The sequence below is a fragment of the Vidua chalybeata genome, chromosome 19 (genome assembly GCF_026979565.1).
Source record: "Vidua chalybeata isolate OUT-0048 chromosome 19, bVidCha1 merged haplotype, whole genome shotgun sequence".
Lineage (NCBI taxonomy): Eukaryota > Metazoa > Chordata > Aves > Passeriformes > Viduidae > Vidua > Vidua chalybeata.
In genome coordinates this window covers 8,945,855-8,973,560 of record NC_071548.1, presented here as the reverse complement: position 1 = coordinate 8,973,560, position 27,706 = coordinate 8,945,855, and the positions used below count along the sequence as shown (strand labels likewise).

Genomic DNA, 27,706 nt, shown 5'->3' with positions numbered 1-27,706 from the left:
GCTTTAATAGCAGTCCCGTGGATAAATCCTGATTTTGCTTTTAAAGTACACCCTCCTGCAAGCATCGTGAGCCAGCTCCCAGCGGGATCTTGGATTTGCTTTCAGTGTCCATCAGGGGTTTGGTATTTGCTTTGTATTTATGGAACCCTCTGCTGAACTGGGAGATGGAGCAGGGAAGGGGATGGGATGTGGCCAGCACGCTCTGCTCTGCTCTGCTCCTCGGGATTAACCCTGCTCTGCACGGGCAGTCCTGGGAGCAGGGCACTGGGAGCTGCTGGGAGCAATGGTTTGCTGGGAATGATGGTTTGTTGGGAATGAGGCTTTCCTGGGAATGAAGCTTTCATGGGAGCAATGGTTTGCTGGGAATGATGGTTTTCCTGGGAGCAATGGTTTGCTGGGAATTAAGCTTTCCTGAGAACAATGGTTTGCTGGGAATGAGGTTTTGCTGGGAGCAATGGTTTGCTGGGAATGAGGCTTTCCTGGAAGCAATGGTTTCCTGGGAATGATGGTTTCCTGGGAGCAATGGTTTGCTGATAGTGATGGTTTTTTGGGAATGAGGGTTGCTGATAGTGGTGGTTTTTTGGGAATGATGGATTGCTGATAGTGGTGGTTTTTTGGGAATGATGGTTGCTGATAGTGGTGGTTTTTTGGGAATGATGGTTGCTGATGGTGGTGTTTTTTTGGGAATGATGGATTGCTGATAGTGGTGTTTTTTTGGGAATGATGGATTGCTAATAGTGGTGGTTTTTTGGGAATGATGGTTGCTGATAGTGGTGGTTTTTTGGGAATGATGGTTGCTGGAACCATGGTTTGCTGGGAGCAATGGTTTGCTGGGTGTCAGGGTGCAGCCATTCCTGTGTGGGATTCCCCCATGGGGTGGGATCACCCTGCCATGGGATGGGGCCCCGTGGGGTGGTGGGAGCAGCCGTGTCCCCTCTCCCTCCCCTCCTGGCTCCTCGCCTCAGCCCCCGCCTGCGAGCGGCCGACAGTGACCCCGTGCAGGGCTTCCCTTGACACAAATCCTCCTGAAAGCAGCTCCTTCGCTCACTCCAAAGCCCAATTTCCACACTTTCCTAATTGGGGTCGCTGGAGCTCCCAGTGTGGGCTGTCCCAGTGTCCCAGCCTGTGCTTGGCACTGGCACAGCCGGGAACAGGGCTGGGGTGACACCGAGGTCCTGCTGGGAGCAAGGGCTGTTGGCAGGAAAAATAAACCACATCCTCCAAGGAGCACCGAGGGCACCAGGGGCAGTAAATCCCTCTGTCCATCAGCTCAATGTCAATAGCCCAGAGCACCAAGTTCAAGCCATGAATTTTCAGGAGAGAAAAGGCTTTCCCCCCGGCCCTTCTCTATTTTTTATTTATTAAAATAAAAGCCATGGATTAATGGAAGAGTTCCAGATCTGGGAATGTTTCTTGAATCAAAACAAGCTCCTTAATTATGCAGTAAATTATAACAGATTTCCTAAGTGTGGGGTTTTAAGAGGTTTAGGAACGTGGCTGTTTGTAGGAAGGGAGGTTTGAGTGCCCTTGGCAGCATCCCAGCCGTGCTGTTAAAGATGTAGGCAAAGCTTTGAGGCTGGAGACAGATTAATTGGTCAGTTCCTGGTCCCTTGGCTTCACAGGGCCTTGAATATTTGCTGATTCCTGCTTTGGAGCTCTTTTATCCTGCCCAAGGAGTGTCAGCAGAAGGGCACTCTGTAGCAGAGCTTCCTCCTTGCACCAGCCTCACACAGCACCACCTCTTCCACTTTACACCCTTCTTATTTTCCCCAAAACCCACAAAGATCCAACGAAATTACAAAAGGTGTTTTTTTACCAAATAATTTACCTTACACTGGAGAGCAATAAAAGAAAGTGAGAACATTTGCACATCACCCCCTACCCTGAATGCTGTCATTTCTTGGATGAGGTTCCAACCCTCAGTCCCATGAGATAGTGGCTACATCCAGACCAGGCAGCACGGGATGGACACCTTGGGGTGCCTGGGATCCCTGGAATGCTCTGCCAGGCAGTGTGGGATGGATATCTTGGGGTAATTGTGCCAGGCAGTGTGGATGGACATCTTGGGGTGCCTGGAATTCTCTGTGCCAGGCAGTGTGGATGGATATCTCGGGGTAACTGGAATTCTTTGTGTCAGGCAGTGTGGATGGACATCTTGGGGTGCCTGGAATGCTCTGCCAGGCAATGTGGATGGACATCTCGGGGTGCCCAGGGTGCCTGGAATGCTCTGCCAGGCAGTGTGGATGGACATCTCGGGGTGCCCAGGGTGCCTGGAATGCTCTGCCAGGCAATGTGGATGGACATCTCGGGGTGCCCAGGGTGCCTGGAATGCTCTGCCAGGCAGTGTGGATGGACATCTCGGGGTGCCCAGGGTGCCTGGAATGCTCTGCCAGGCAATGTGGATGGACATCTCGGGGTGCCCAGGGTGCCTGGAATGCTCCCTGAGGGACAGGGCTCTGTGCCGGGCACCTGCTCAGGCACTGCTGCACTCATCAGCTGTGAGTGCTGTTACTAAACTTGGCACTGCAGCTGCCTACAACTCCAGCAGATGTTTCTAATTTTTAGCACAGTGGAAATTTCTTGAATCACTTTTAAACTCAAATCCCAGGGAGGAAACCTCAAGTGACTCATCCCTCAGTGAAGGCACTGGCTCCGCGGCAGATGTTATCGGAGAGAGGAGCTGCTGGAGTGTCCAGCTCACTTGTCTCCTCATCCCCAGTGCCAGAGCAGCCGTCCTGTGTGGATCAAGTGTCCTAAATACCAAAAGGAAGAGATTTGACCCACCCTTCCCTCGCTGCTCACCCCGTTCCCCGGCTGTTGTCAGGGAAGGGAGCCCTCGCACAGCGGGGTGAGTCAGACGGACGGGAGGGATGTGGGAGTGATGTTCCAGCACCTCACCTTCCCCTCTGCTCGCATGAGCTCACCCTCAGCTCGTGGCTGGCTGCTGGCTCCAGCCTGGGGCTCGGCTCCCTTGGATGTCCCCACTGCTGGCCGAGCTGTGAGCACCCAGGGAGGTGCTGGGTGACACAGAGCACCTGAGACCACCCTGGTTCCCAAGTATTACTCAGGCATTCAGTGACAGGACAAGGGGGAATGGTTTTAGAGTAAAAGATGGGAGATTTAGATTGGATGTGAGGAAGAAATTCTTAATTTTAAGGGTGGCAAAGCCCTGGCACAGGTAATCCCAAGAAGCTCTGGCTGCCCCATCCCTGGAAGTGTCCAAGGCCAGGTTGGATGGGGCTTGGAGCAACCCAGGACAGTGGAAGGTGTCCCTGCCCATGGCAGGGGTTTGGACTGGATGGGCTTTGAGGTCCCTTCCAACCCAAGCCATTCTGTGATTTTATGATAACTGCCCTGCTCCGCTGAAAGCCTCAGAACCTTTGTGATCCCTTTCTTGCCATAGAGCTGAGAGATAAATTCAGAGTGTTCTGCAGGGCCAGGAAAGTCCGAGGGAGATGTTGGTGTTTCCTGGAGCCCTTTGCCACCATCCCACTGCGGTAGTTTCAGTTTGAAACCGGGCAGAAACACCAATTTTGTGTGGTGGTTTCAGTTCACCAATTTGAGATTTCCCAGCCAATGCACCAATTAATGTGGTGGGTTCAGTGTTGGCTAAATGCCCATGCACCCTTCAGAATTATTTACTCATTTCCTTGCTGTGAGATAGAATTAGGAGGAAGGCAAAGCAGCTTCAGCAATCACAGCTCTGCTGGCTGCTCAGCGTCCAGAGCCTGAATGACGGCTGTGAACGTGTTCAGGGGTGGGATGTGGCTCATCTGGGGAGGGAGTGGATCTCATGGAGCAGGTTTTCCCTGCCATGGGCTGGCAGGAGTTGTTACCCTGTCCTTCCTGCAGGTTCTGCTGCACCCCAACAGCGGCGCTGCGGGGAAGGCGGGCGAGATCGAGGCGCTGCGGCTGGCTCAGTACAAGGCGTTCTACACCACAGGTACTGTCCCTGCCACAGGTTGTAAAGTCTAGGAAGAGGCTTCTGGAATTCTTAGATCCCTGCAGATGCAGGTGAAAACCAGCTCAGGTTAATCCAACCAAGAGCAGACCCAAGGATGTGCTGAGCTGTGTCTGCAGGGTGCTGCTGCAGCCCGGGGTTGGTCTCAAGAACGCTCTTGGAATAAGAGCTGGGATGGGGTGGGAATGGGCCATGCTGGGCGGGTGAGGAATACAGAGGTGATCCCTGAACCTCTGACTCCCATTTTTCTCCAATTTCTGCCCTAGGAGGGGCCATGGCCTGTGATGGCAGCACCGGGCCGGCGCAGCAGCACCAACCACCCCTCATTTTCAACCTGGACCGCGACATCCAGGAGCAGGAGCCTCTGGACGTGGCATCCAGGGAGTACCAGGCAGTGCTGCCTGCCATCAGCAGGGCTTATGCCCAAGCTCTGCAGGACATTGCAGCAGACAATATCTCGGTTGCAGATTATTCCCAGGATCCAGCTGCAATTCCCTGCTGCAACGTGCAGCACGTGGGCTGTCGGTGCCACGGGGCTCTCGGATCCCCACGGGGAGAGGAGAAAACCACGGCTCTGCCTTTAAGCAAATAATTGCTCAGGCTGCTCCTTTCCCACGGGTGGTGTCTGTGAATTCCAGGCTGGAGGTGGCCATGGAGAGGGATGGAGGCTCTGGTTCCCTTTGCTCCGTGCTGGGAAGAGGGAGCTGAGTTGGGTGTGGGCCTGGGGGAGCTCACAGAGGGTCCCCTTTGGACGTTGGGCATGTGGAAGGCTTTTTGTAGGGCTCTTTATCTGGGAAAGCTCTTGCATTAAAACTACCTTCTGTGAGAGCTGGCTTTGGGAGAGGATTCCTTTGGGAAATTTGCTTGGTTTTCCTCTAAACAGAAACCTTACAGGAGCAGCTGTGGGAGCACAAGGCAAGGGAGGATGGGGCTCACAGCCTCTGGGCAATCAGCCCTTCTGCTGCAGAGACCCTGGAAGTTTGGTGGCTGCAGAGAGAAAATTCCTACCTGGCACCAGGGGAGTGCTCTGGGAATGGAGCACCTGCCCCACACCTGCCTGCTGAGGTTCATTAGAGGGGTCATGGCAAGACCCAGCTGGCTGTGGAAGGAAGGAAGGGGGTCCTGGGCTGTCCCTGAGGGCTGCCATCCACATGGGAAGGATGCTCAGCTTGTCCTGCCATGGTGGAGCTCAGGACTGCACTGTGATATGCCAGGGTTTGGGGGAGGCTGTTCCCTGAAGGTGGCAGGGAGACAACTGGGGCTGCTCCCCATCAGCTCTCAGCAAGGAGGAAGTGCAGCTGTGGGGTTTTGGGAGGTCAGGGAGAGGTCCCTGCCCTGGGGTCTCCCAGCAGATCAGGGCTCCAGGCAGAGGAGCTGCTGCTGCTGCTGATCCCTGGGCAGGCACAGATGGAGCGAAACAGCTCCTGTGGGGCCATTTCTGGGCAGGTGCAGAGGCCTGGGGAGCTGCAAAGGCAGAAATGAAGGTGCAACTGAAACCTGAGAAACCTCTGGGATTTCTCAGCAGCTGAGTGAGGGCTCTGAAACCATTCTGGATTCTGATTTACACACCCAAATCTTTCTTTGGCCGTAAGAGGACTTGTGTGGACTCACCCAGGTGTGCTGCCCTCACCCCAGCCCCAAAACCCCTCCCACTCCCCAAACTTAATCCAGACCTTTAGGGCCCCAAAAAGAACAGCAGGAGCTGCCAGGGACAGACTGTGACTTTATTCTGTCTTTCAACATAGCAAATGGCATATTCTCTAATATCACTGCAAAAATACTTTGCCTGGGTTAAAATAGTCTGTATATACTGTACAAAGACATAAGTTTAATATCTCTTCCTATAAGTACATTTATACACATAAAACAGCATAAATTAGAAAAGGGACAAATGGGTATATAAAATTCTGGTTACATACAAATCTGATTAAATTAGCATTTACACTGTGGTTCTAACATAGAGTTTGTTAAATAGAGCCATGTGCATACAGTACATTGACACCCCACCCAGACACAAATTAAAACAGGGGCTAACAGGGCCAGGTGTTCACTTACACAGAGCAAAAAAGTCTGGCCCACCTTAATTTATATTTTTTTTCTCATCTCGGGGACTCACAGATCTGTTCTTCGAAACTCCTGGCTTTTCCAAAGCACCTCCCAGCAGCTGTCCTAAGCGTGGGTGTTTTGCTTCTCCTCATGACCTCTTCGCCTTGCCCGGCTGACCTCCACGGCACAAGATTATCTACCAAAATCAAAACAGAAGGGCCTTACTTTTCCCAGCACCAGGGAGCATTTCCAGTTGGTTTTACGCACATGGGAGGAGCAGGGGGAGGGATGTCCCGCAGTGTTTTACTTTCCATTCAAAGGCAGATTGGTGAGAGGTTTATTTATTTGCTCTCCCCCTCCCCAAATTTACAGTCCTGGGAACAGGAGCCATCTGGATCAGTGATAAGTGGGTCTGGCCTCTGGCTGGCACTGGGCTGAGCAGAGCCAGGCTTTGGGGAGTGCAGTTCCTGGGGGTGAAGTGCATTTGCCTCACTAAGTGCTCCCAAAAAGCTCAGCTCTGGAGGGAAAGGTTCGTGCTGGGCATCGCTCTGGGGTCCCTGGATGGATCCCAGAGTTCAACTCCGTGTTAGACAGGATTAGGGGAGGGAAAGCCCAGCCTAAACACCAGCAAAGCCTCTGAGTGAAAGAGTAAAGCAGCAGCAGGACCCTGATTCACTCCCATCAGCTACTCCTCCCACAGAGATCCTGGGTAAGATGTGCCCCTGCTCCTGATGAGGCGTGGGCAGCCCTGGCACAGATCTGTCCCAGCTCCAGCCTTGCCAGACGTGACCTGGAAGGGATGTGAACCCCACAGCTCCTGCTGCAGAGGGTCTCTGCCAGCTCCTCCTCCCAGGTTTGCCTCTCCACGAGCTGCAGGACCATCACTGGCCAGGTTTCCAGGCACAAGCATTGACACTGGATGGCACAACTCCCAAGGGACCTCAGATAATGTACTGATAAGCTGGGCTTAATCCTGCAAGCCCCAGCTGCCCAAAATGCCAGGCTGAGCTATAAGGGCAGGAGCCAGGTTCTGCCAAACTCCCTCAGCCCCTATGACACATAATTACAAGTAGAGCCTCACTGGAAAATCTGTGGCCTTTCCTCTGCTACCAGCCAGCTGTTAAAAAAGAATCACTTAAAATAATTAAGTGTCCATATCCATGCAACAGAATGAGGGAAACACCATCCAGCAAACAGCCAGGAGGAATCTGGGCCAATAATGCTTCCACAGAGCCAGAGATGTATCTGCAGCCTGGCTTGTTGTATCAAGATCTCTGGTCTGGAGCAGCAGAAGGGTGTGTGGACCCCATGACAGGGCACTGATTTCTGCCCTGTTGTAGATCTCCCTGGATTTTTTCCCTCCAACAGGCAGCAGCATCCTTTGGCAGCACAGGAAACTGTTTTGGAGCAGCCAAAAAAAGATGGGAAAGAGATGGTTTTTAAGGGTGATGGAGTAGCAGTGAGGGGAAGCTGCCTTTGAATGGCTGATTGCAGTCTCACTTGACTTAATGAAATGGCTCTCCTGATAAAACCTTCACCTCTGGGCCCTGCAGCCAAATGCAGGATGGATCACCTATGCCTGGAAAGCACTGACCAATCTGCTGAAAGAAATTATCCTTCCTACTGAATCCCAGGAGTTTTGGGCAGATCTCCTGGTTGCACTCCCCAGCTGCACACAGGCTGTAGGATTTATTTTAATAATCCTGTAGGATTTATTTTGCCAAACCTCACAGCACCACCCCAAAACTGCAGTGCCCTGCCTTGCCCAAAACACCCCAGCAGCTCCTTGCACCACTGGAAACCTCACTCCCTGCTACACCCACAGAACAGGGGTGGCTGCTCAGGCAGGTGAGCAGAAAACAGCCCAAATTGCCACAGTTTTGTAGCCAGAGCTGGCTTTGCTCTTCCCACCCTGTAAAATCTTCCGATCCTGCAGGGTGAGGGCTCTGCAGCCTCCTCCCTGCACATCCAGCACAGCACCCTTGGCTTCAGCCCCCTGTCCCCCTCAGTAACACCTGAGTCCTTCCTGCCCAAGACCAGCAGTGACTTGGGAGTGCTTAATCCACCCCATCCATGCGGGAATTGTCACTGAACTGGTTTAACCTCCTTCTGCAACCCTGGCACCAGCAGCAGCAACATCCACGTTCCCTCTTGTGAGGCCACTTTTTACGAGTCCTCCTTGGGCTCCTCATCTCCTCTCTGATCTGTCCCTCCTTCCACTTAATGAACAGGCAGTGTTTGACAGATTTTATGTCAGGCTGAAGCTGGTTTTCCTCAGTCTTTAACAGCTGAGCCTCTGAAGTCTTGCTTGAGGTCAAGGGAAGACAAGAGGTTTCAAAATGGGGAGAAACTGTGGGGTTTGAGCACTGCTGTTTCTCCAGAACCATGTCTGAGTTCAAAGCCATACCATGGGCTGCGGGTGAATATTCCATTTTGTCACAAGTTTTGAGGTTTTGAAAAGTCTTTTTGTTGCACACTGGAAAACAAACAAAACCCTTCCCATGTTTCCGCAAAGCTGAACGCTGTCAAAACATTTTTGTTGGATAAGGTCAGGTTTTCTCCCCCTCCTTCTCTGCACAGGAGTGACCGATGCCTGAAACCCCCTTCACTGGGACTGGAGATCTCAAGTGCCGAGAAAACAGCCAAGTTCAGTGAAATCCAGAGCATCCAAACATCCTGAGTGCTCCCACTGCGAGGGCAAACCCCAAACCCAAGAGCGAGGGGGCTTCATCTGGAAGCTCCATTTGCTCAGGCACCGTTATCAGGGAGTATTTTTGGAAAGCACCTTCCCTTCCCACACCACCTCCTCCCTAACAATACACATGTCACTGCTCTGTCAGGTTAATGACAGGATTTGGAGGGATCAAAGTTCATTTCATAAAGCACCTGCTGTGCTACAGCAGGGGTTTGGGGCTGCTTTCATCCAGCACAGTCCCAGCAGGACTCATTCGGGAGCAGCGTGACTCCTGCGTGCTGGCATTTGCTTGTCCCCAAACCATGAGTTCAAGAGCAGGTTTAGCAGAAGGAAACAAAGGATTTCTCTCTGTCCCTGCTGCTCCTTCCAGGGGCCTGGGCCATCACCTTCTCTGTGGGCACAGCGAGGGAGACATTTTAAATATCCTTCTTGAGTAATGGAGTTGGACAAGTGGGAAATTCCCCTGCTCCCCCTTTGCAGCAGGGAATGTTGCAGGTAAGGAGAGAACTAATCTGAGGGTTGTGTGAGTTGAGCTGGGTTTAGGTGGTGCTGGCTCAAAGGGAGTCATGAGCCTGCCTCCTTTTATCTAACACTTTGCCTCAGCTCAGAGGAAGGTGCCTCACAGAGGTCAGCTCAGCACATGGAATGAATCCTGGGATAAGGTTTGTACTTCCTCCTTTTCAGGCAAAACTCCAACAGCAGGATATGTAAAAATGAAGTAAGGAATTCCAAAAGCCTGCCAAGGCTGCAACCTGAAATCCATTACAGTACTCTGCTGCGTTACTGCTATGAAGACATCACTGATTACAACCAGATCATAGCACACACCAACATTTGTCCAGTTAGGGGTTAGATACTTAATTAATGAGTGTGGAATAGGAACAGGAGCCAGAAAGACACTGCCAGGCTGAAGTTAGATTGAAAAATCCACTAGCTCCTTCCAATGGTAACTGAGAAAGTGCCACATAAAAATCATAAAATGGTTTAAAACTCTGCTATTCCTTTCATCTTTGTACTTGGAAAAGGAGTTTCCTTCTCAGTTACCTTGGAAATGAAGAGACTGGTGAGGCTCAGGTATGTTCCAGTTGCATTCCATGAACACAACTGACTGAAAATGCAACGGGGTATTAAGTTTTTACTTCTAAATTGTTCCAATTAAAACTGTTCCTGGTAATATTAGAAATCTGCTCAAGGCACAAAGGTTAGGTCTGGATCTGAACACCATTCAGCAAGTTAGTTCAGATCCATCTCTGCTTAGGTTTGATCATTTTTTGCCCCATCCCCAGCTGCTGCTTAGTGGAGGTGTCATTTTCCTGGCACTGTCCCTAGAACCCATTCAGTTATTTTAGGCTTCACAGTGAGCTGGGACAAGGAGGGGGCAATGGAATCTCTTCTGGGAGAGATTACTACTTCCTTCTTAGCATGAGGGCTGCACTGCAGGTTTAGGGGTCCCGAATGCTCACAGGAGGAAACTCATTCTCATCATCCAGACAGACTGGTCCAGTTGCAAACTCGTGCTCCGGGATAACCTCCCCCCGCAGGGCTCCGCCGTCCTCCGAGTAACCTGGCCAGGGGAAAACACCAAGAGTTACTGCAGGAAGGGATGGGAGGAGGCTGCAGACAGGCAGCAGACACTGATACCACCTTTTTAGCACTGAGCTGCTTCCTCTGGCTTCATGGACTGAGGAAGAGGAAGGTGTCTCCATGGATACTATGGATTATGGATGAACTACATGGCCAGCTCCCGTGGCAGCAGCTTTCCTCCTCCTGCCATGAACCTAAGCGCCAATTTCAGAGTAAGATCTGCGTTTGTATGTGGATCTTACACTTGGGAATATAATGAGATAGTCACCCAGACTTTTCTGCAGCAGTTTTGTGCAAGGTGTACCAGCTTCAGAGACTCTGTGGCAATCTCACCACAAAAACAGTGAGCCCTGACTTCTACACCCATGGTTACAACTCCTGGAAACCACCTGGCAGCAGCTGCTGTCTGCCAAAGAGTGGCTCCTGCTCTGCCTTGTGGCACAGGGAGCAGAGCTGGCACAGAAAGCAGAGCAGAAAACTCATGCCCTGTTTTTGTGGCAGGGGAAGAACCAGGTAAGCTGCAAAGTCCTGCTGCCCCAGCGTGCAGCCACATGTGATCCTGGATGAGCCCTTGGAATGTGGCACACTTTCCACTTTGCCCCAGGTGGTTTTGTGGCTTCTGCCTGAGGAAGGGCAGGTGTGGTGCTCACCTGGCATGGTTGAAGTTGAAGGCACTGTACTTTGTCTGGCTACAGTTGCTGCATAAGATTGAGGTACTGGAGGCTGAAGGTCGTTTTCTTTGTTCTCCTCCACCTTTCCTGAGCCAAGCAGACTAATTGTACAGATCAAGAGAGGGGAGAAGAGTTAGTTCTGATCCTGGCTGTTCCTCCCCAGCTCCAGCTAAGACAAGCCCATGCATCCACATCTCCTCGAAGCACATCACCCATCCCCATCACTGCATGCAGCAGCCCCAGCAGTGCTGTGGACAGGGGAGCATTGTGCTCCACAAGGAAAGCAGGGGGTGAAGAAGGAGATAGGGGAAGCACCACTTCGGCTGGAGGACAATGCTGGCATGGGAACAGAAGGGAACAGATTGACCACAAAAGCTTTAGGTTACAAAGGCAAACAGTGTTTCTAATCACAGAGGGGGCTCCGAAGGGCTTCCAACAGGAGCAGACTAGATGGGAAAAGCAGCCCTGGCTAGTTTAGGATGGGGTTTGAGCAGAGATATCGTATGATGTAATGTAACTCATGACCCAAGGGCCCTTTTCAGCCCTCTGATGCTCAGAGGAGCCCACATGACAAGGCTGGGGGCTGCGGGCGGCGCGCGCTGGACAGCGCAGCTTTGAAGTGCTTTTGTTTTGTGGCTTTTCCAAAAGCTGCTGGCACTTTCCTGGCTGGCAGCCACCTCCCGGCCTGGAGCACATGTTACATCTCACCCCACCCCAAAGGCTTCACATCTGGAGCCAAGCAGCCCAGATGTGTGCGGGGGGGTTACGTGCTTAATGGGATTTGCATATGGCCTGACCAGCAGCGGGGGAGGCTCCGTTTTCACAGAATCCCAGAATGATTTCAGCTGGAAAAGACCTCTGAGATCATCGAGCCCAACCTTTGACTGATCACCACCAGCCTGTCACCCAGACCAGGGCACCGAGGGCCACATCCAGTCATTCCTTGAACAACTCCAGGGAACGGTGACCCCACCACCTCCCTGGGCAGCCCCTTCCAATGCTTAACAACCCCTTCCATGAAGAAATTCCTCTGCTTTGGCACTGGGCTTTGTTCACAGAAGCTCACAGTGTCACTCCACACCATCCTACCCCCAGTCAGCTCTCCAGCACCCACTCCAAGCTGGAGAAGGTGCTCTGCTCTCCTGCTACCACGATGGTCAGAGCTCTGCTGCGGGGGCATCTCCTAAAGCACAGCCTGCCCAGTCTAAGCTGGGATGTCCCACAGCTGCCACTGCATCTGAGATGTCTCAGGTTTCTCCTGCAAGAAGCCCTGTGTCCCTGCCTGCTGATGTAATTCCCAGCCACATCTGTCAGATCAGGTAGCTCCAATCAGTTCTATCTTTCTTGCTCAGTTTCTAACTTCCAAACTCAGTTCTAACTTTCTTGCTCCTACAGCTCCATTTTGTGCTGCCAGGTGAGATTTCCCTTCATTTCTTAAAATATCAGCCTCTGTACGAGGTGTGAGTGGAGGTTGATTTACCTGTGATTTTTGATGAGGACACACTCCCCTCCATCCTGTGGGTCCAGGTTATAGATGTAGAGATGTCCATCCAACGTCGTCACCAACAGCCGAGGCAGCTTCTGAATCCTGCTGGGAAAAGCATCCTGAGGCCAAAAAGCTCCCACACAGAGACACAGCAGCACCCACACCACATGCTCTGCAGGCAGGGGGACGAGGTAAGGCTGGCCTGGCCCAGGGGCAGAGGTCAGCAGGGTCAGTACGTACGTGGACAGGGCACAGATGTTCCTCTGGCCAGAGATGTTGAGCCGGACGGTGGCAAAGGCTCGGTCCTGGCTCATCATGCCCGACACCTGGGCAGGGAGGTAGTTGGTAGCAGCCTGGAACATCTTTCCCATGTAACCACTCCAGGTTGGAGGCTCCTCTGGCCGGCTGAGGGGGTCACAAAGCAGCGTCAGTGGGGTTACCATGACCAGTGGGACAAAATATCAGGAACAGACCTGATCTCACGTGGGCGAAGGGTTTTCTGGAGCACCTTTACATTGTGCACCAGCCTGGCTGGAGAAGACGGGGGACAGTGGCACCTAATAAAGCCACAGAGGCCTGGAGAGGCCGACAGCAGGGGTGCAGTGTGTGGCTTTTCCAAAGAGTGAGTCCCTCAGGACACGATGACACTGTGCAGCTGGAATTGCTCATGGAGAGCAATTGTCCTCCTCATCGTGAGGATGTGGAGAGCAGCTGTGTAAACACAGACCTTTGAAGCAGAGACAGCCGTGGGGCAGGCAGGTTAAGCCAGGCTAACCCCTCACCTGTCTGTGAGATGCTCCAGTTTGAAGATGTGCACGGTCTCCGTGTTGCTGGAAGCACAGAGGAACTGGGAATCCATGCTGAACACCAGGGAGCTGATGTTCACATACCTAGAGCCGAGCAAGGACAGCACTGGTCACTCCCACAGCAACTCATTCAAGGGGAGCTGCTGGGTTTGGCTCACAGAGGAGTGGATGGGTAGGAAGGAGACCCATCCATGGTGAGGATCACCCTGCACAGCTGCTGCTGAGCCTGTGGGCTCACTGATGAGCCATTCCCTAATCCCTTTGCTCAGCAGGGCTGGGGGTAGCCTCGAGCTAGTGACAAACAGCCAGAGAGGTGGAAATGTCCTTGCTCACAGAGCTGCCTGTGGAGGGAACATCTGTGCCAGCCTCATTGCAGCTTCTGGTGCTGCAGAGACCAGGGAGGATATCCAAAGTGCTGAACAGTGGGATACAAACAGCATCTCCTGCACATGTTCAGCAAGAATGAGGTCTCTGACAATTCTGGGGACTTCATAATTTCAAATAAGAAAAAAGAAAGGACAGAGTAAATGGAGTGACTCCACGTCTGTTCCCTGTTCTGTGACACACTGGAAGGACTCAATGAGCTGGGCACAGCCTGGTACAGTGACATTTCCAGCTGATACGTTTGCTCTTGTTTTCCTTCTGCAAAAGATGCCAAAGCCACCAGGATCTGACGTTGCCCTGTGTCCCTGTGTTTGCATTTCGGCTCTGGGAGCCCTGTGTGTACTCGTCACTGCCAGAAGAATGAACTGACCTTTTCATCCCTCGCCGGAATTCATAGAGTTTTTGCCCCCCAGGAATGGAAAATACACGAATGACTGTGCCCTGCAAAAAATGCAAATGGAAATACCACGTAGGAGCAGGCCAAGGAGCCCGAGCCCTTTCCCTGACACACCCAAGAAACTCAGGATGTGCAAAGGCTCCTCCTGTTTGCCAGCTGGGCTCAATCTGATCGGATACACCGAGCAGTCAGGGGCCCTTCTGTGCTGGCTGTGTTTAAGAAGGGGCAGCTCAGGGGTGCTGATGCAGCCCTGGGCAGAGGGAGGGTACTTGCAGGCACACTCACTCACTTTTTCAGAAGCACTGGCCAACTTGGAGCCGGTGGAGTTGAAGGTGAGAGCAGCCAGAGGCCCATCGTGGGCAGGAATGGAGCAGGCTGTTTTCTGTAGGGCACAAGGGAACGTGAGTGCAAAGGGACACGCTGGTCCTTGGACTGTGTGAGGGCAGGGCGTTCCTGCCTTGCACCCTATCCACACCTGCTGATATGGATTCACGGGATCATCATGTGCTGATGATATCCCTTCAGCATCCTCAGCAGTTTATCTCTGCCCTGCCTTGAGTTCATTCCCCAGCTATTATGGCCACTGTGATTACAGCACACTCACCTCAGGGGCAGAGAACCCCAGCTCCCCACCTCTCCAGGGTTCAGGATTGTGCCTGCACCCTCTCCAAAGCCTGGCCCTTCCCTGTTGGGATGAGAGCTGGCTTCCCTGCAATTCCCTGTGCTGCACAGCAAGTCCTGCTGCAGTGACACCACCCTGGTACCTGCAGGGAGCCCCAGCTCTTGCAGCACCTCTTGGAGCAGCAGCATTTTCCCGGTGCTCTGCTCCTTCCCTGCTGCAGATCCTCAGCTCTGGCTGCATGTACGGAGCCACCAGCCTTATGTAACCCAAAGCTCTGGCATAAACAGCAGATAATCATGACCCTGCATCCAGCCAGGGATTTCCAGATTTCCTAAGGGGACTTTGGACACTTTGCCCTCTCTGTGACTTTGGGTCAGGCAACCCCTCCAGCCCATGGTGTGGCAAAGCTGCTCCAGGTCCTGTGCTGGAGCAGCTCCAACCCCCCTGAACCATGCTGGCCACATCATTCCCATGGGATCCGCTGCTGATGCTCCCACGGCAACCCCAGTGTCAGCCTGGCAGTGCCCTTGGGCTGCAGGGCAGTGGGTCACGTTTCCCTGAATATCCTGTGCTGGGAGATGCACGTCCTGATCGCAGAGCTGTCAGCTCCGAGCAAGGGGGATATGTCCAGATGTGCCTGCCAGGCAATTCCCTTGCACTCCAGCTCGGTGGAGTGCATTTATTCATCCTTCCCAAGGGCCCCGTTGGCTTTGCTGTGGCTCTGTTTGTTTTCAGCCCCTGCCGGTATCCAAAGGCTGAGCCTCGCACTTACCAAAGTATTTCCGTCGTAAAGCGCGATCTCTCCGCTGGTCGCGCTGCCGGGATAAGCCAAGTAGGAGTTGGCGTGGTTGATGGAGAGAGCACACAGACCTGGCAGGGGGACAGGGACACGGCTGAGGCTGTGAGTGGGGGGAGGACAGCGCGGGGCACGGCGGGGGTTCAGGCTCTGGCTCCTTCTGGGACTGCTCGGCCCCGGCGCTGGGGCCGCGGAGCGCTGGAACACCTCGGCCGTGGGGACATCTGCTGGTATGGGACAGAACGGCGGCTGTGCCCTGCCACCCTCCCTGAGCACAAGGAACCCAGATCCGGCTTTTCTGCACGCTCCGGGCTCTCCCCCTGCATTATCTCCCTGGAGGAGGCAGGAATAGGAGCATGAGACAGCAAATGTGGGTCTGAGGGCTGACAGCATTCCTGTTCAGCCACATCTGGACATGTCCAGATGTGCACAGGGTGTAGGCGCCGGGTTGGAAGCTCAGAGGAGCGGCCCATGGGTGCAGCTCTGTTGCAGCCTGGCTGAAGGCAGTGCCATTTCCTTCTGCTCTGAATGGAAAAGGGAAGCAGAGAAAGACAAAGGAAATGCGCCAGCTGTGCAGGGAGTTTCCGGCCCACAAGGAACTTGAACGTAGCGAAATTTTAAGCATAGGGGGGATTCTTCCCCATAAGAGCCAACATGAGCACAAAGGTTCCCAAATGCTCCTTTCAAAGTGGGCAGGAATTACAGGATGAGACAGGGACAGATGGGTACATGTGTGGGTACATCCACCCGCTTGTCCCCCAGGTGACCTCGGAAAAGAGCATCTCTTCCTGCCTCCCGTCCCGCTGCTGGCTGAGGATGCAGCCCGGTGAATCCTGTCACACACCAAACGTGCCTGGCTCGCTTCCTGCCCCACATCCGTGTGCTCACAGCCCTCCCAAACCCGACCCGAGGCTCCAGCACGACCTGAGCTTCCTGACCCGCGGCGGGGGTCCCGCCGAACCCCACGTGCGGAGGAAACCGCGGGGTTAAAGGCGGCGGGACCGCGGGACAGCCACACACTGCACGTAGATGGGACGTGCCGTGCCGTGCCGTGCCGTGTCAGGACACGGCCCTGGCCGCCGCCCAGCAGCAGCGGGGAAGGATCGGCCGGAGCTCTCGTTTTAGGTCATTGTTTATAACCAAACAAAGAGACCGCAGCGGAGCCAGGAGCTGCAGGATCAGCCAGAGGCCCCAGGGATCCGCTCCCCATCCATCCAGAGGCTGCACATCATGCCAGGAGTGGCGCGCCGGGAGAGGCACGGGGAGCACGGCAGCAGCAGAGCGCGGCAATTAAAAGGCAATTAAGGAGGGAGGGACGGGAGGAAGGCAGAGATAGCCCAGAGACTGCTGCTGCGATGAGCATCCTGCCCTCTCCGGATGGTGATCCCCCGGCGCAGGCAGCACGGGGGTTCAGCACAGACCTTTCAGACAGGATCAGGGAAGGCTGGAGCTGAACAAAGCGAGCTCTGAGCGCCGGCGTGAGTCACCCGCTCCCTCTGCTCCTCTGGCGGCAGAGCAGCCGGAAAACCAGGCCAGGGGAAAACACAGATGTGAGTGTACTGGGCTGACCTCAGGGACGCACAAAGAACAGGGACCACAGGGCCACGGGCAGCCTTTGCAGATGCTCCTCTCCCCTCAGCAGCAGCCCCCTAGCCATGGTGAGGGCTGGTGCTCGCAGCGGTGGGCTCAGGCAGGCTGGCACTGCTCAGATGGCACCTCTGGGAGTGCCACGTCACAGGTGGCTTCCTCAAGCAGCACGGAAAAATGCTACTGTGTCCAGGAAGCCTGGCCTTGCCCTCAGGCCAGCAGGTACAGGGACATCCAGGGCTTGGGGGGAGCCACATGAGATGGTTTCCAAAGCTGCAGTCACTCCCAGGATGTGTCCCCACAGCACACAAGTCACCCCAAGCACTGTGACCTCCTTGATTCAAATCCTGCCACTGATGTGAATCACATGAAAAACAACTGTCTTGGACACCGTGGGCATTTTCCTCTCCTACGTGGAGGAGGCTGGATCAGGAGCCAGGTGCTGGCCAGGAACAGCCAGAGATCACAGAATCACAGAATAATGGGGTTGGAAGAGACCTCCAAGATCACCAAGTCCAACCTGTGCCCTCACACCTCAACCAGACTATAGCACCGAGTGCCATGTCCAGTCTTTTTTTAAACACATCCAGAGATGGTGATTCCACCACCTCCCTGGGAGGACAATTCCAGTACTTTATTAATCTCCCTGTGACTGGCCAGTGTGGCTGCAGCAAACCCTGGTCCTGCCCGTGCTGCTGTCACTGTGCCCAGGGCACACACTTTAGTGGGGTGGCACATTTTCCATGTGCTTCTAAACCCCCCAGCACAGATTCCCACTCCTAAACAAGCTGCACTGAGGCTGGACTGCCCTGACCTACTGGACACACCATCCTTGGGGTCAAGCTTCTGACCAAAGCAGGTGGCCCAGGGACAACAGGGGCATTGCACTTGTCACTCAGCTCATTTCAATGACAGCTGCTGCAGTAAAAGGGGTTTAAAACACTAAGCCCATACGAACTTTGTGATCTGCAGCATCCCAGTCCTGCCCTGCTGCTCTTAAACCATGACCTGATCCTCCAGCTCCTCTGCAGAACAGCTCCAGGCCTGGGTATCCCTGCCCATCCTGCTGCAGGGCCTTCTCAGGAAGGTTTTAAACTTTAATTATATTTGCAGCATTTAGCATGTTTAATCCACACAGAGAGCCCATCTGGTGAGACCTGAAGTAGGTCAGGGGAACTGCTGGCAGAGCATCCCTTGAAAGCCCCGAGGCCAAGCGTGAGCACATCAGCAACTTCCCAAGCACCCAGCCATGAAAGGATGCTGCAGCCCGAGCAGGACAGCACAGCACCACGGGCACCCGGCCAAGCTTCCCTCTCTGCTGCTAAAAATAGCCTCTCCCAGCAGCAGGAAAGCCGGATTCACCCTGTGCCACACACACAGGATCTGTGCCACAGCCACCTGCCCTGCCCCTCGGCTTTGCAGCCTGCGTGCAGCACTAGCAGGTGGCAGCTCCTGGGAACTCCCTGGCAGGGATTGCTGCTGTGCCTGGCTGTGTGTTCTGTCCCCAGTGATCACTCTGGGAGCTGAGCCCAAGGGGAAGTCAGACCCTTCTGCCCATCTCTGCTCTCCTTTGATGCATCTGCTCTGGACAGAGCAGGGGTTTGCTCCCGACAGGGCAGGGTTTTGCTCAGGACAGAGCTGGGTCACAGCACCAGGCCTGACAGAGCTCAAGGAGAGTTTGGACAATGCTCTGGGCACAGGGTGGGATGTTGGGATGCTGCTGTGCAGGGCAAGGAGTTGCATTCAGTGATCCTTGCAGGTCCCTTCCAACTCTGCTTATTCTTCCAAGCCTGCCTGACTGCCTCCATGCATTTCTGACTTCCCAGGGCTGGATTAGGATGCACAGGCCACAGGCTGGTTTAAATTCTAACAATGCTGTGGCTCTCCAAAGCTCCCTTTCACACAGCTCTCCCATGCTCACCTGTTGTGTTGGGAGGTGTATCCATAATAGTCTTCAAAAGCTTCATGTCCTTGATGTTATGGATGTAAATGGACTCTTCCAGGCACACCACCAGCCTCTGCAAGGACACAGGAGACATGCACAGAACCCCACCAGCAGTGCTCCACACTTCCCAAACCCAAACCTTTGCTGTCAAACTCAACAGGAATTTCCTGCACACTGAAATGGAACAGAAATGTGATCTCTTCTGCTTCTCCATCCCCTCTCTCAGCTGGGTTTGTACAACTCTTGTTTTGAGAGTTTTTGCATCCAGTCTTGCTTTAGAGAGAAGGCAAAACACCGTGACTTCTCTGCTCCTCTACATCTTCCACATCCCCAGGAACAGGAAGACCCACCAGGGTTACACCCCACCACAGGCCTTGACTGCCATCTATCCTTTTCTCACCCCAACTTTTCTCTGCAGTTCTTAACGAATTACGTTTTGATCACAAAGACCTGACTGCTCGTCAGTGTGCCTCCAGATGGCAATGCAGACCCTTTGCCCTGATGTGGGAATCCAGGGCATCCCTCTCTGGCTGCCCTGGAAGGTCTGGGACCCTGGCAGGGGGTCAGGAACCCCCCTGTACAGAGCCCCAAGAGACTCTGCCTCTGATCTCTGTCCACGGAAAAGAGTTCTCAACCTTACAGGATTAATTACAAGCTCTGAGTGTTTGATATCAGTAGTAATTAGTGTGGCACGGGTGCAAAAGTAGAATTTTAGGATTCTAGATAAGGGGTTCAAAGGGGGCAAGATGGAGGAAACTGGGCGTGCCTTGTCCTTTTTCTTCTTCTTGATGCCCTCCATGTCTCACTGTGCTGTTGGCATTTTTCTGTTGGTTTAGGCTGGGGACACACTGTTCAACATGGGTGATAGATATTGGCACGTTATTGTAAATATAGCACATGTAGTTTCTAGTCTAGAATGTTTGTAACATCCCACTGAGGGGCAGAGCCCCGCACACTGCCCTGCAAGACAGACCTGCTGCAGGTCAGAGAGAAAATATTTGAGATAAGAAGAAATAAACAACCTTGAAAACCAGCACAGACAAATTACGACTCTTTCTCTGGCAGCGGGGCTGAAAGACAGAGACTTTCTACAATCTCGGGAGCATTTAAAAATCACAGATCCCGACACCCTGACTGTTTCCTGATCTGGGAGACAACAGGGAGGTGCTGGGTCTGCCACTGCTGCCAAGCTTAATGCATCTGTCCAGCACATGAATATTTCTTTTCCCATTTGGTGTCAGCAGGGAAGACTCTGCTTTATGTGCCCTGCAGAACTGCACAAACACAGAGCCAGGACACATTTGTTCAGGGACAGTCACCCTTGCACCATCTTGGCTGAGGGGCTGGGATTTCCCAAGTTCAGGTGCTTGTACCTCTTCTGCTGACCCTGCCAGGAACATCCAGCCAGCCACGAGGAGCTGCCAAGCCAGGGGGAGGCAAGGCAGAAAGGCAAAGGGAAGCCTGATGCTGTAATCTTAGCCCTGGGCCAGCATCTCTGTGGCCACTCAGCTTTTGTCTCAGCTTGGTCCAGATCCCTATGTGTCACCACAGAGGATTTTTGCACAGAGGCTTTTTTTGGGACCAGGCTTTGGGTCTGGCTGAAGGGCTGAGCTTTGTTAGTCCAGCAAGTGCACAACTTCATCTCCCTTCGTGCCAGGAGTCCAGAAGCACTACAAACATCCCAATAAAAGCCTAAGCCCAGACCCCATCCATCCTGAAGTTGGAGCACTGAAATCCATGTCCAGGAAGCCTCCACCTCTTCAGAAATGAGGCCACTTATTTAGTATCTAAATGTGGAGCTTAGTCACCAACTTGAAACACCCACATTAAAAATCTCTGCCTTGCTCCACCATTACTCTCAGATCAAACTCTTTCCCACTTCTATTCCTGCTAACCACAGCATCTGGGGCTGTGTCACAGCCATTTTGCATTTCCAGGAAGACTTTGCCTTTTCTACAGTAAGAGCCATCCACTTGCAAGCAGAGGAATATTTATACAGCTGATTTGGGCAAAGCCACCATGTGCTTTCCCAGAACGGGCTGCTCTTGATGTCCAGGTGAAGGGAGGTTTCCAGATGATGGCAAAGCAGCAGCCAGAGGTGCTGGCACCCACAGGGACAAAATCCAGGAAAGTTTGGGATGTGAAGAGGCAGAGGAGGTCTGGACAAGCTCAGCAGGAGCTGGAGAGGGCTGGTTCACCCCTCCTGGCCTCCATGCAGCCCTGTGGCCACGTGAGGGTCACTGGGATGGGGTTTATCCTCACTGTGCACACAGACAGAGCCTCAGAGAAGGTGCTGTGATTGCTACACGGGGTCAAGGCATTACTAATTGTCCAAAATGTAACTGCCCACCAGCTCGTTCCGTAGTTTGAATGGATTGGGTCAGATAGCTGAGCTGTATTTGGGGCTGGAATGGGTCTGGACACAGCTAGATAAACACCTCAAACCTCTCCAAAGAGCTCAGCAGGGTTTCAGCGGTGAATGAAAACCCAGGAGCTCCCCAGCAGTCCCAGAGCACAGCCTGATTCCCCACTTTGAGACAACTCAGGATTTACCTTCACACGTTCAGAGTTATCATGGAGCTCAGAACTAAGAATTCCCACAACAACAACTGAGGGATTTGCTTGTTTGCACAATGAGGACTTTTTCACAGAAAGAACAGATTGAAACATGCACCTTTTGTTTGAGACCTGTTCCTGGTTAATTTGTCACCATTTCCCTGAGTTAATGCCTTGTCTGGGATTTGTCCTTCTGTGAACTCCCAGTGGAGTGCAGCTTTCCAAGAGAGGCTCAGGCAAGAGCTCAAGTGTCACATGCAGAATCTGATGGCCACCAGTTTAAACCCAGAATGTAGACTGAAATAATGACTTCTCTTCAACCTACCCAAATTAGGAAGGTTTAGATGGGACTGGAGGAAAAAGATCTTTGTGAAAAGGGTTATTAAGCATTGAACAGGGATGGGGCCACCATCCCTGGAAGGATTTAAAAAATGTGTGGATGGGGCACTTTGGAACAGGGTCTAGTGGTGGCCTTGGCAGTGCTGGGGAATGGTTGGACTTGATGGTCTTATTGGTTTTTTCCAATCTAAATGACTCTGTGATTCTGTCTTTCTGAACATCTGTAGCATCTTCAAATCCCTCCAGGTGTGTCTGTGGCACAGCCAGAGGATGAGCTCAGCCCAGGATTTGAACCTTAGCTTATGATGCAGCCAAGAAACGTGGATGCAAGGCTGGGACTGTGCATCACCTCCGGGCAGCACATGGGGAGTAGCCTGAATGTATTTTATTCACACCAATCTCCTAGAGCTGCTCAGCAGAACCTCCCAGTTTATTTTTACACACACACATCTATCTGCAATTCAAAGGAAGTCTCTCTTTTGCCAGTTTCACTGTAAGCTTAAGTGAAAAAAATCAATTTAGGACAGATTTAATTGTAGTGCAGGAACTCCTGGTCAAAGACAGCTTTCCTGGAAGCTCAGCCCAGAGAGCCTCACTGCAGGTCTCGCTGTTGCTAACTGAGGAGAGGCTGATTATATACAATTACCCAGACTGCTTATTTCTTCATTGTAAAATGTCCTCTGCTGCTTAGGGCATATACTTGGAAAATAATTATGGACAAAAAGAAAAGATGACTTAAAATCCTCCAAAAGTGCTCAGGGCTGTATGAGGCTGTGTCACATCAGAGAATAGCACTCTAAAAGCCTCACTGTAAGTGGCCTGAGTGGTTTTATACCTTTGAAACCTAAACAAGGCTGCCAGTAGTACTTAGAAAACAGCTTTTTGCCTTATCCACAGAACTCAAGTTACTCCTGAACTTTTTGTAACCAACTTTGAAGGTCTCATTTGCAACCAGGATGGCAGAGGTGGGCCTGAAGTCAGGATGTGGAATCCAAGGGAAGGAGGAACCTGAAAAGGTGTTTTTTTGGCAGAGCTGTGTCCTGAACAGGCAAGAAGGCAGATAACAAAAAGCCTTTGTGTAACTGCCACCAAAACAAGGCCTTGGCTTCATTTTCCTGAAGGAAACAGTGGTGGCTGAAATCAGAGCCCTGCAGCTCCTGTCAGAGGACTCTCATGTGGGGCTGGGAGGAGAGCACAGGCACCCACCCCTCCAATCCCACTCACAGCCTCCCTGCAAACCTCCCAGGCTGCTCCCAGCTGGAAAGGCAAAAGCAGCAAAGAGCCAGAGTGGGATAATTCTGGCTAACCCCTCTCACCTGCCGGTTCAGCCGGATGGACAGGATTTTACTGGAATAGCTGTAGTTGCAGATCTCTGTCCCTTTCTTGAAGTGGTAGACATTCATTTGCTGTGGCTTGGCATGGCTGACCACAACCACAAGGCTGCTGGAGAACAGACGCTCCACGATGTAAACATCTGGGATTTCATCTGGGCACACAAGGAGAGCAAGGCAGAGCCTTCAGCTTGGCTTGACTGCAGCAACAAGACTCAGCTCAAGAGGGGATGGGGTTGGGAGGATCTGTGCTGTGATCTGTGCTGTGTTTAACATCGTTTTTGTGAAAAATTTCTCATGCCTGGCACAAAGCAATTAGGTGGGAGCAGGAAAGGGTAAAAGAACCTTCCCCTGAAGGCAGAAATGAAGCACCAGGGAACATTTCCACTGGATGAACATACCCAGTTCTCTTTAACAGTGTTGCTGTGCCTCTCTCTCCTGGGCAGGGCCCAGCTGAAGCTAATCCTCAGGCCCTCCAGCTGCACTAGAGCCTTGGGAAGGGGATATAAAGGGAGGAGCTCCCTGCCTTTGGTCAGGGGTGTTTCCTGAGGAAGTGTGAGAGGTTTACTGAGGTGAGGCAGGAGCTGGCTGTGGCTTGGTGTTTCTTCTGTGTGGTGTTTGGTTTCTCCCAGCCTCCCTGGGGAAGCAAACTGTGGCTGCTGTGTCTTGCAGTGACTGTGTTTGGGATGGCTCCTGCTGTGAGGAGAAAGCACCAGGCAATGCTGCTGGTGGCTCTACACCTAAATCCCCAGGGACTGCAATTTCCAGCGTGCCCAGCCTGAGTGATGCTCACTTTGGGCAGGGCTGCATTGGAGGAACAAAGGCTGCCCCACAACTGAAATGTGGGACTGGTTGTGCCTCAGCCCATCACCCTGAGTGTGTCACCAGCAGGGACCTGTCTGCCTTTGCCTGACTCTGGGAAAGGAGCCTGGACCCTGCTCCAGAGGAGGCAGCTGTGTCTGATTGCTGAGGCTCCTTCTGCAGCCACTGAGAACATATCCAGTGATGAACATACCCAGCTGGGAAGTGTTATCTTCAGTGCAGCTCAGCTGAAGCAGCCTGGAGTCCCTGCTCCATGAGGCCAGGCTTGTTTTGGGCTGTTCAGTGTGTGCTACATGCTGCTGTGAGCACAGCTAAGAGCTGCAGGCCTGCTGGGAGTGACCTTCTCTACATGGAAAACCTGTTAAAAACATCTTGCTTGTAAATACCACACTGGATTAAAAGCCTGGGAGTTCTCCAGCAGCTGGAAGCATGTGGGCTGCTACTCATGCACCTGAAACATTCCAGTGGGAAACTGCCTCTGAATGCTGGGCTGCAGCACAAACTGCTGCTGTCAGGATGGCAGGAGTGGAAAAGAACTGGGCTCTAACAAAGGTGAAGGACTCTCACAAATTTCAGGTGCTGCTGGTCAATATTCCTGCCCAGGGAAACAGGAGACTTACTGCTTTCATGGACCTGGTCCAGTTGCTCCACAGAACTTAAGGAGAAAAGTCTGTATCCAGTTGTGGTTCCAATTGCCAGGGAGCTGCAAAGACAAAGCAAAAATCTGCTGGTTCAGAGCTGAAGCCCTCCAGGTGACAGCAAGAGTCCCTGCAGGGATGGTGTACTGGTTTTGACTGGGATGAGGATTTTTTGCCGTATTAGCTTGTACAGGGCAGTGTCCTGAACACAGGGTTGATAACCTGGAGATGTTTTTGTTTTTGTTGAGCTGTGCTTGCACAGTCAAGGCTTTTTCTGCTCCTCACCCCTCCAGTGAGGAGGCTGGGGGGGGCACAAGGAGCTGGGAAGGGACACAGCCAGGACAGCTGACCCCAAGTGACCCCAGGGACATCCCAGGCCATCCAGTGTCAGGCTCAGGGGATAAAGGAGGAGGGAGGGGAGGACATTTGGGGTGATGGCCTTTGTCCCCCTGCTGTCCTGGGGATGGCTGAGCCCCTGCCTGCCACGGGAAGTGGGGAATGAATTCCTTGTTCTGCTTTGCGTGCATGTGTGGCTTTTGCTGTAGTTATTAATCTGTTTTTATCTCAGCCTCTAAGTTTTCTCACTTTCACCCTTTTGGTTCTCTTTCCACCTCACTGAGTGAGGAGTTGGCTGGAGTTAACCCTGACACAGGGTAAATGGGTAGTTCCTGGCACAGTGCTCTGTGAAGGCACAACCTCAGTTTCCAACCTAAATAATACAGAGTAACAAACTCAGGAATTCAGTTTTCCCTCTGAGGCCGTTGCAGCCTACAGAAGGCAAGTATCCCTCTGAGAGAGCAAACTCATCCTCTCCTACGGCCCTGTGGCTGCTGGAGGAACAAAGGAGTACGGATCTACCTGGGAGGATGCAGACAGGACCCGTGGGTCACAGAAGGGGCTGTTCCCTCAGCCGGGGGCTGATCCACCTGCACTGGCACAGTGACTTCCCCGGGCTGGGGAAGCTCTGCTCTCACTGTTAAGGGTAGTTAGTGGGCAGAGTCTTGCCAAGCGCTGTCTCTGCCCAGCTCCAGATGTAGTAAGCAGCGAGACCTAGGTCTTAAACCAGCAGGCAGCCCATAATAGCAATGCATTTGTACTGGGGACAGTGACCAGCAGGTTCACGTCAGCAGCACATCCACATCCCTCAAAGCACCCTGTGTTCGGGCACGCCAATGCAAAGCAGGGCTGCAAAGGAAAGGGCATTTCCAGGAGGGAGTGAGGCCGGTATCTCTGATTCTTATCTCGCTCCCCACGACCCGGGCGGATCCTGGCTCCGGGCTACGGCTGCCACATCCGTTTGTGGCTCGCTGCTCCGGGAGGTCTTTGCTGTCCCGCTTGGGAGCGGTTCTTGAACGGGAGCAGGTAAACCACAGGGCAGCGGGGCAGTGACGAACGCGGCTGTAATTTATCCCGGGGTGGGGCGGTGCTCTGGCTCGCCGAGAGCCTCCGGGGGGTGTCGGTGGCCCTGGGCAACGCCGCCACTTCCCAAGCGGCCGCACACCGCTCAGCGGACAAAGCCGGGGAGAGCGCCGCTGCCCTGACGGTCCCCAAAGGCTTCCCGGGCTGCGGGGGAGGCAAAGCCCGGCGATCGCTCTGAATTCCGCCTCCGCCGGGCTCGCACAGCCCCGGCCGGGGCCGCGGTGGGTGCTCACCCACAGCCGGCAGGGCCGGGGCCGCTCCGGCCGGGATGGAGCACCCCGACCCCGGCCGGTGCGTGTGTGTGCGGGAACGGGGGGGGTTCCACCGGGCCATCCCTGTGGGGCCGCGGGGCCGGACCAACCCCGCCCGGCCGCCGTCTCCCCCCCCCCCCTGCCCCGCGGCGGCCGCCCCGCTTACGTGCAGTCCTGGTTGTAGGAGAAGCAGCTGAGCGCCGCGGGCGCCCCCGGGGCCTCGGCCGCGGCCTCCATGGAGCGGGCGCGGCGCCTCGGCCGCTGCGGCCCCCGCGCCCGCCCCGGCCCCGCTCCGCCGCCGCACGGGCGGTGCCGCCGCCCATTGGCCGGCTCGCCGCTGATGGACGCGCGGAGTGACCTATGGGGTGAGGAGCGGGCGGGGCGGGCCCGCCCCGCGGGGTGGCGGAACCGCCTCCCATTGGCTGGCGGCGCGGAACAGCTGCGCGTGGCCACGTGGTGATGTTGTGGTTGCATCAGACGGGCGCGGGCAGATGTTGCGGAGCGCATCTGGCGGAGCGCGGCTGCAGCGGTGCTGCGGGGGGGACACGGCGACAACGGGCTGCTGGAGGGGCCGGGGGTGGCCCTAGGGAAGGCGTGGGCGAGGGGATGGGGCGGGGAAAAGTGGTGGTGACACCGCTGACCGGAAAACAAGTCAGTCTGCCTCTCCACTTCCTTGGCTAAACAGCGCTTTGAAGAGATGGTTTTGTCTTTTTACAGCATTGACATCCTGAAGCTAACAGCATTTGTGCATCACTCCTGTGCTTAACACCGCTGCTGCCGTGGGGGGTCAGATCTACGGGGGAAAACACAAAGGAAAACAAACCTCCGAGCCAGTCACTAAATGACAAGTATGCCAGGAGCCAGTGCAACGACATCAGCAGCGCACAGAAACGCCGGGGCAGAGCCTGCAAACCCCCTAATTAGATGAGTAATCCTCATGTGAGTGCTGAAGTCATTGGGCCCAGATCACTTGATGTGCACCACAGGACTTTTGGAAAAAGAGCCACATGTAATAGCATCTCCGTGAGGCAGATTCCATGTGGACACATATATCTGCCTGGATTAATCCCCCTCTGCTGCATGGGGGCCTTGGAGTGCCCGCAATATTCCCCTGTGAGGGAGCTGGAAGCCTGCAGCAGTGAAGATGATTGATTTTGGGGAGGAAGTAAGAAAAAGCACATCTTCAAAACACCATTTTGGAGGGAGGTGGATGGTGGGTCATCCCTAGGACTCAAAGCACATGAGTGACACTGCAGGGGAATAATTTTCAAGACATCATTTTGGGGGGAAAACATCTTCTTTTCCAAGGGGCCTAGTGGGAAGTTCTAATAAAACCCAAACATGAAATAAAAAATCTGGTTTTGAATGTC

General features: G+C 53.6%; 2 protein-coding genes and 1 long non-coding RNA gene across 3 annotated transcripts in view; 2 read left to right on the top strand and 1 right to left on the bottom strand.

The window, feature by feature from the left end:
• ARSG (arylsulfatase G) overlaps nt 1-5,668 on the top strand; it is a 20,768-nt gene extending 15,100 nt beyond the window's left edge. The window contains 3 exon segments of the mRNA XM_053960677.1: nt 3,853-3,943; nt 4,228-4,498; nt 4,500-5,668. Of these exon segments, the coding sequence (XP_053816652.1) occupies nt 3,853-3,943; nt 4,228-4,498; nt 4,500-4,545 (408 nt within the window). The 3' untranslated portion in view covers nt 4,546-5,668.
• On the bottom strand, nt 5,665-26,624 carry WIPI1 (WD repeat domain, phosphoinositide interacting 1). The gene is made up of 13 exons (XM_053960679.1): nt 26,503-26,624; nt 24,649-24,731; nt 23,192-23,361; nt 18,957-19,053; nt 15,425-15,522; nt 14,320-14,412; nt 14,004-14,074; nt 13,226-13,333; nt 12,684-12,848; nt 12,438-12,545; nt 10,937-11,058; nt 10,166-10,266; nt 5,665-6,203 (listed from the first exon to the last, which is right to left on the bottom strand). The coding sequence occupies exons 1-13, from the start codon at nt 26,571-26,573 to the stop codon at nt 6,156-6,158; spliced, it is 1,335 nt and encodes a 444-aa protein (XP_053816654.1). The 5' UTR covers nt 26,574-26,624; the 3' UTR covers nt 5,665-6,155.
• LOC128797795 (uncharacterized) lies at nt 26,134-27,706 on the top strand. Its single transcript, XR_008434238.1, has 2 exons — nt 26,134-26,376; nt 27,054-27,706. It is a non-coding gene; the product is annotated as an uncharacterized LOC128797795 (long non-coding RNA).

Excerpts from the sequence above, each read along its gene's own strand:
- WIPI1 (XM_053960679.1), bottom strand. The coding sequence starts at position 26,573 with ATGGAGGCCGCGGCCGAGGCCCCGGGGGCGCCCGCGGCGCTCAGCTGC. Across the intron at positions 15,523-18,956 it reads TACACCTCCCAACACAACAG|GTCTGTGTGCTCTCTCCATC; the intron begins GTGAGCATGGGA and ends TCCCCCTGCCAG. Across the intron at positions 14,413-15,424 it reads TTTACGACGGAAATACTTTG|AAAACAGCCTGCTCCATTCC; the intron begins GTAAGTGCGAGG and ends TGTGCCCTACAG.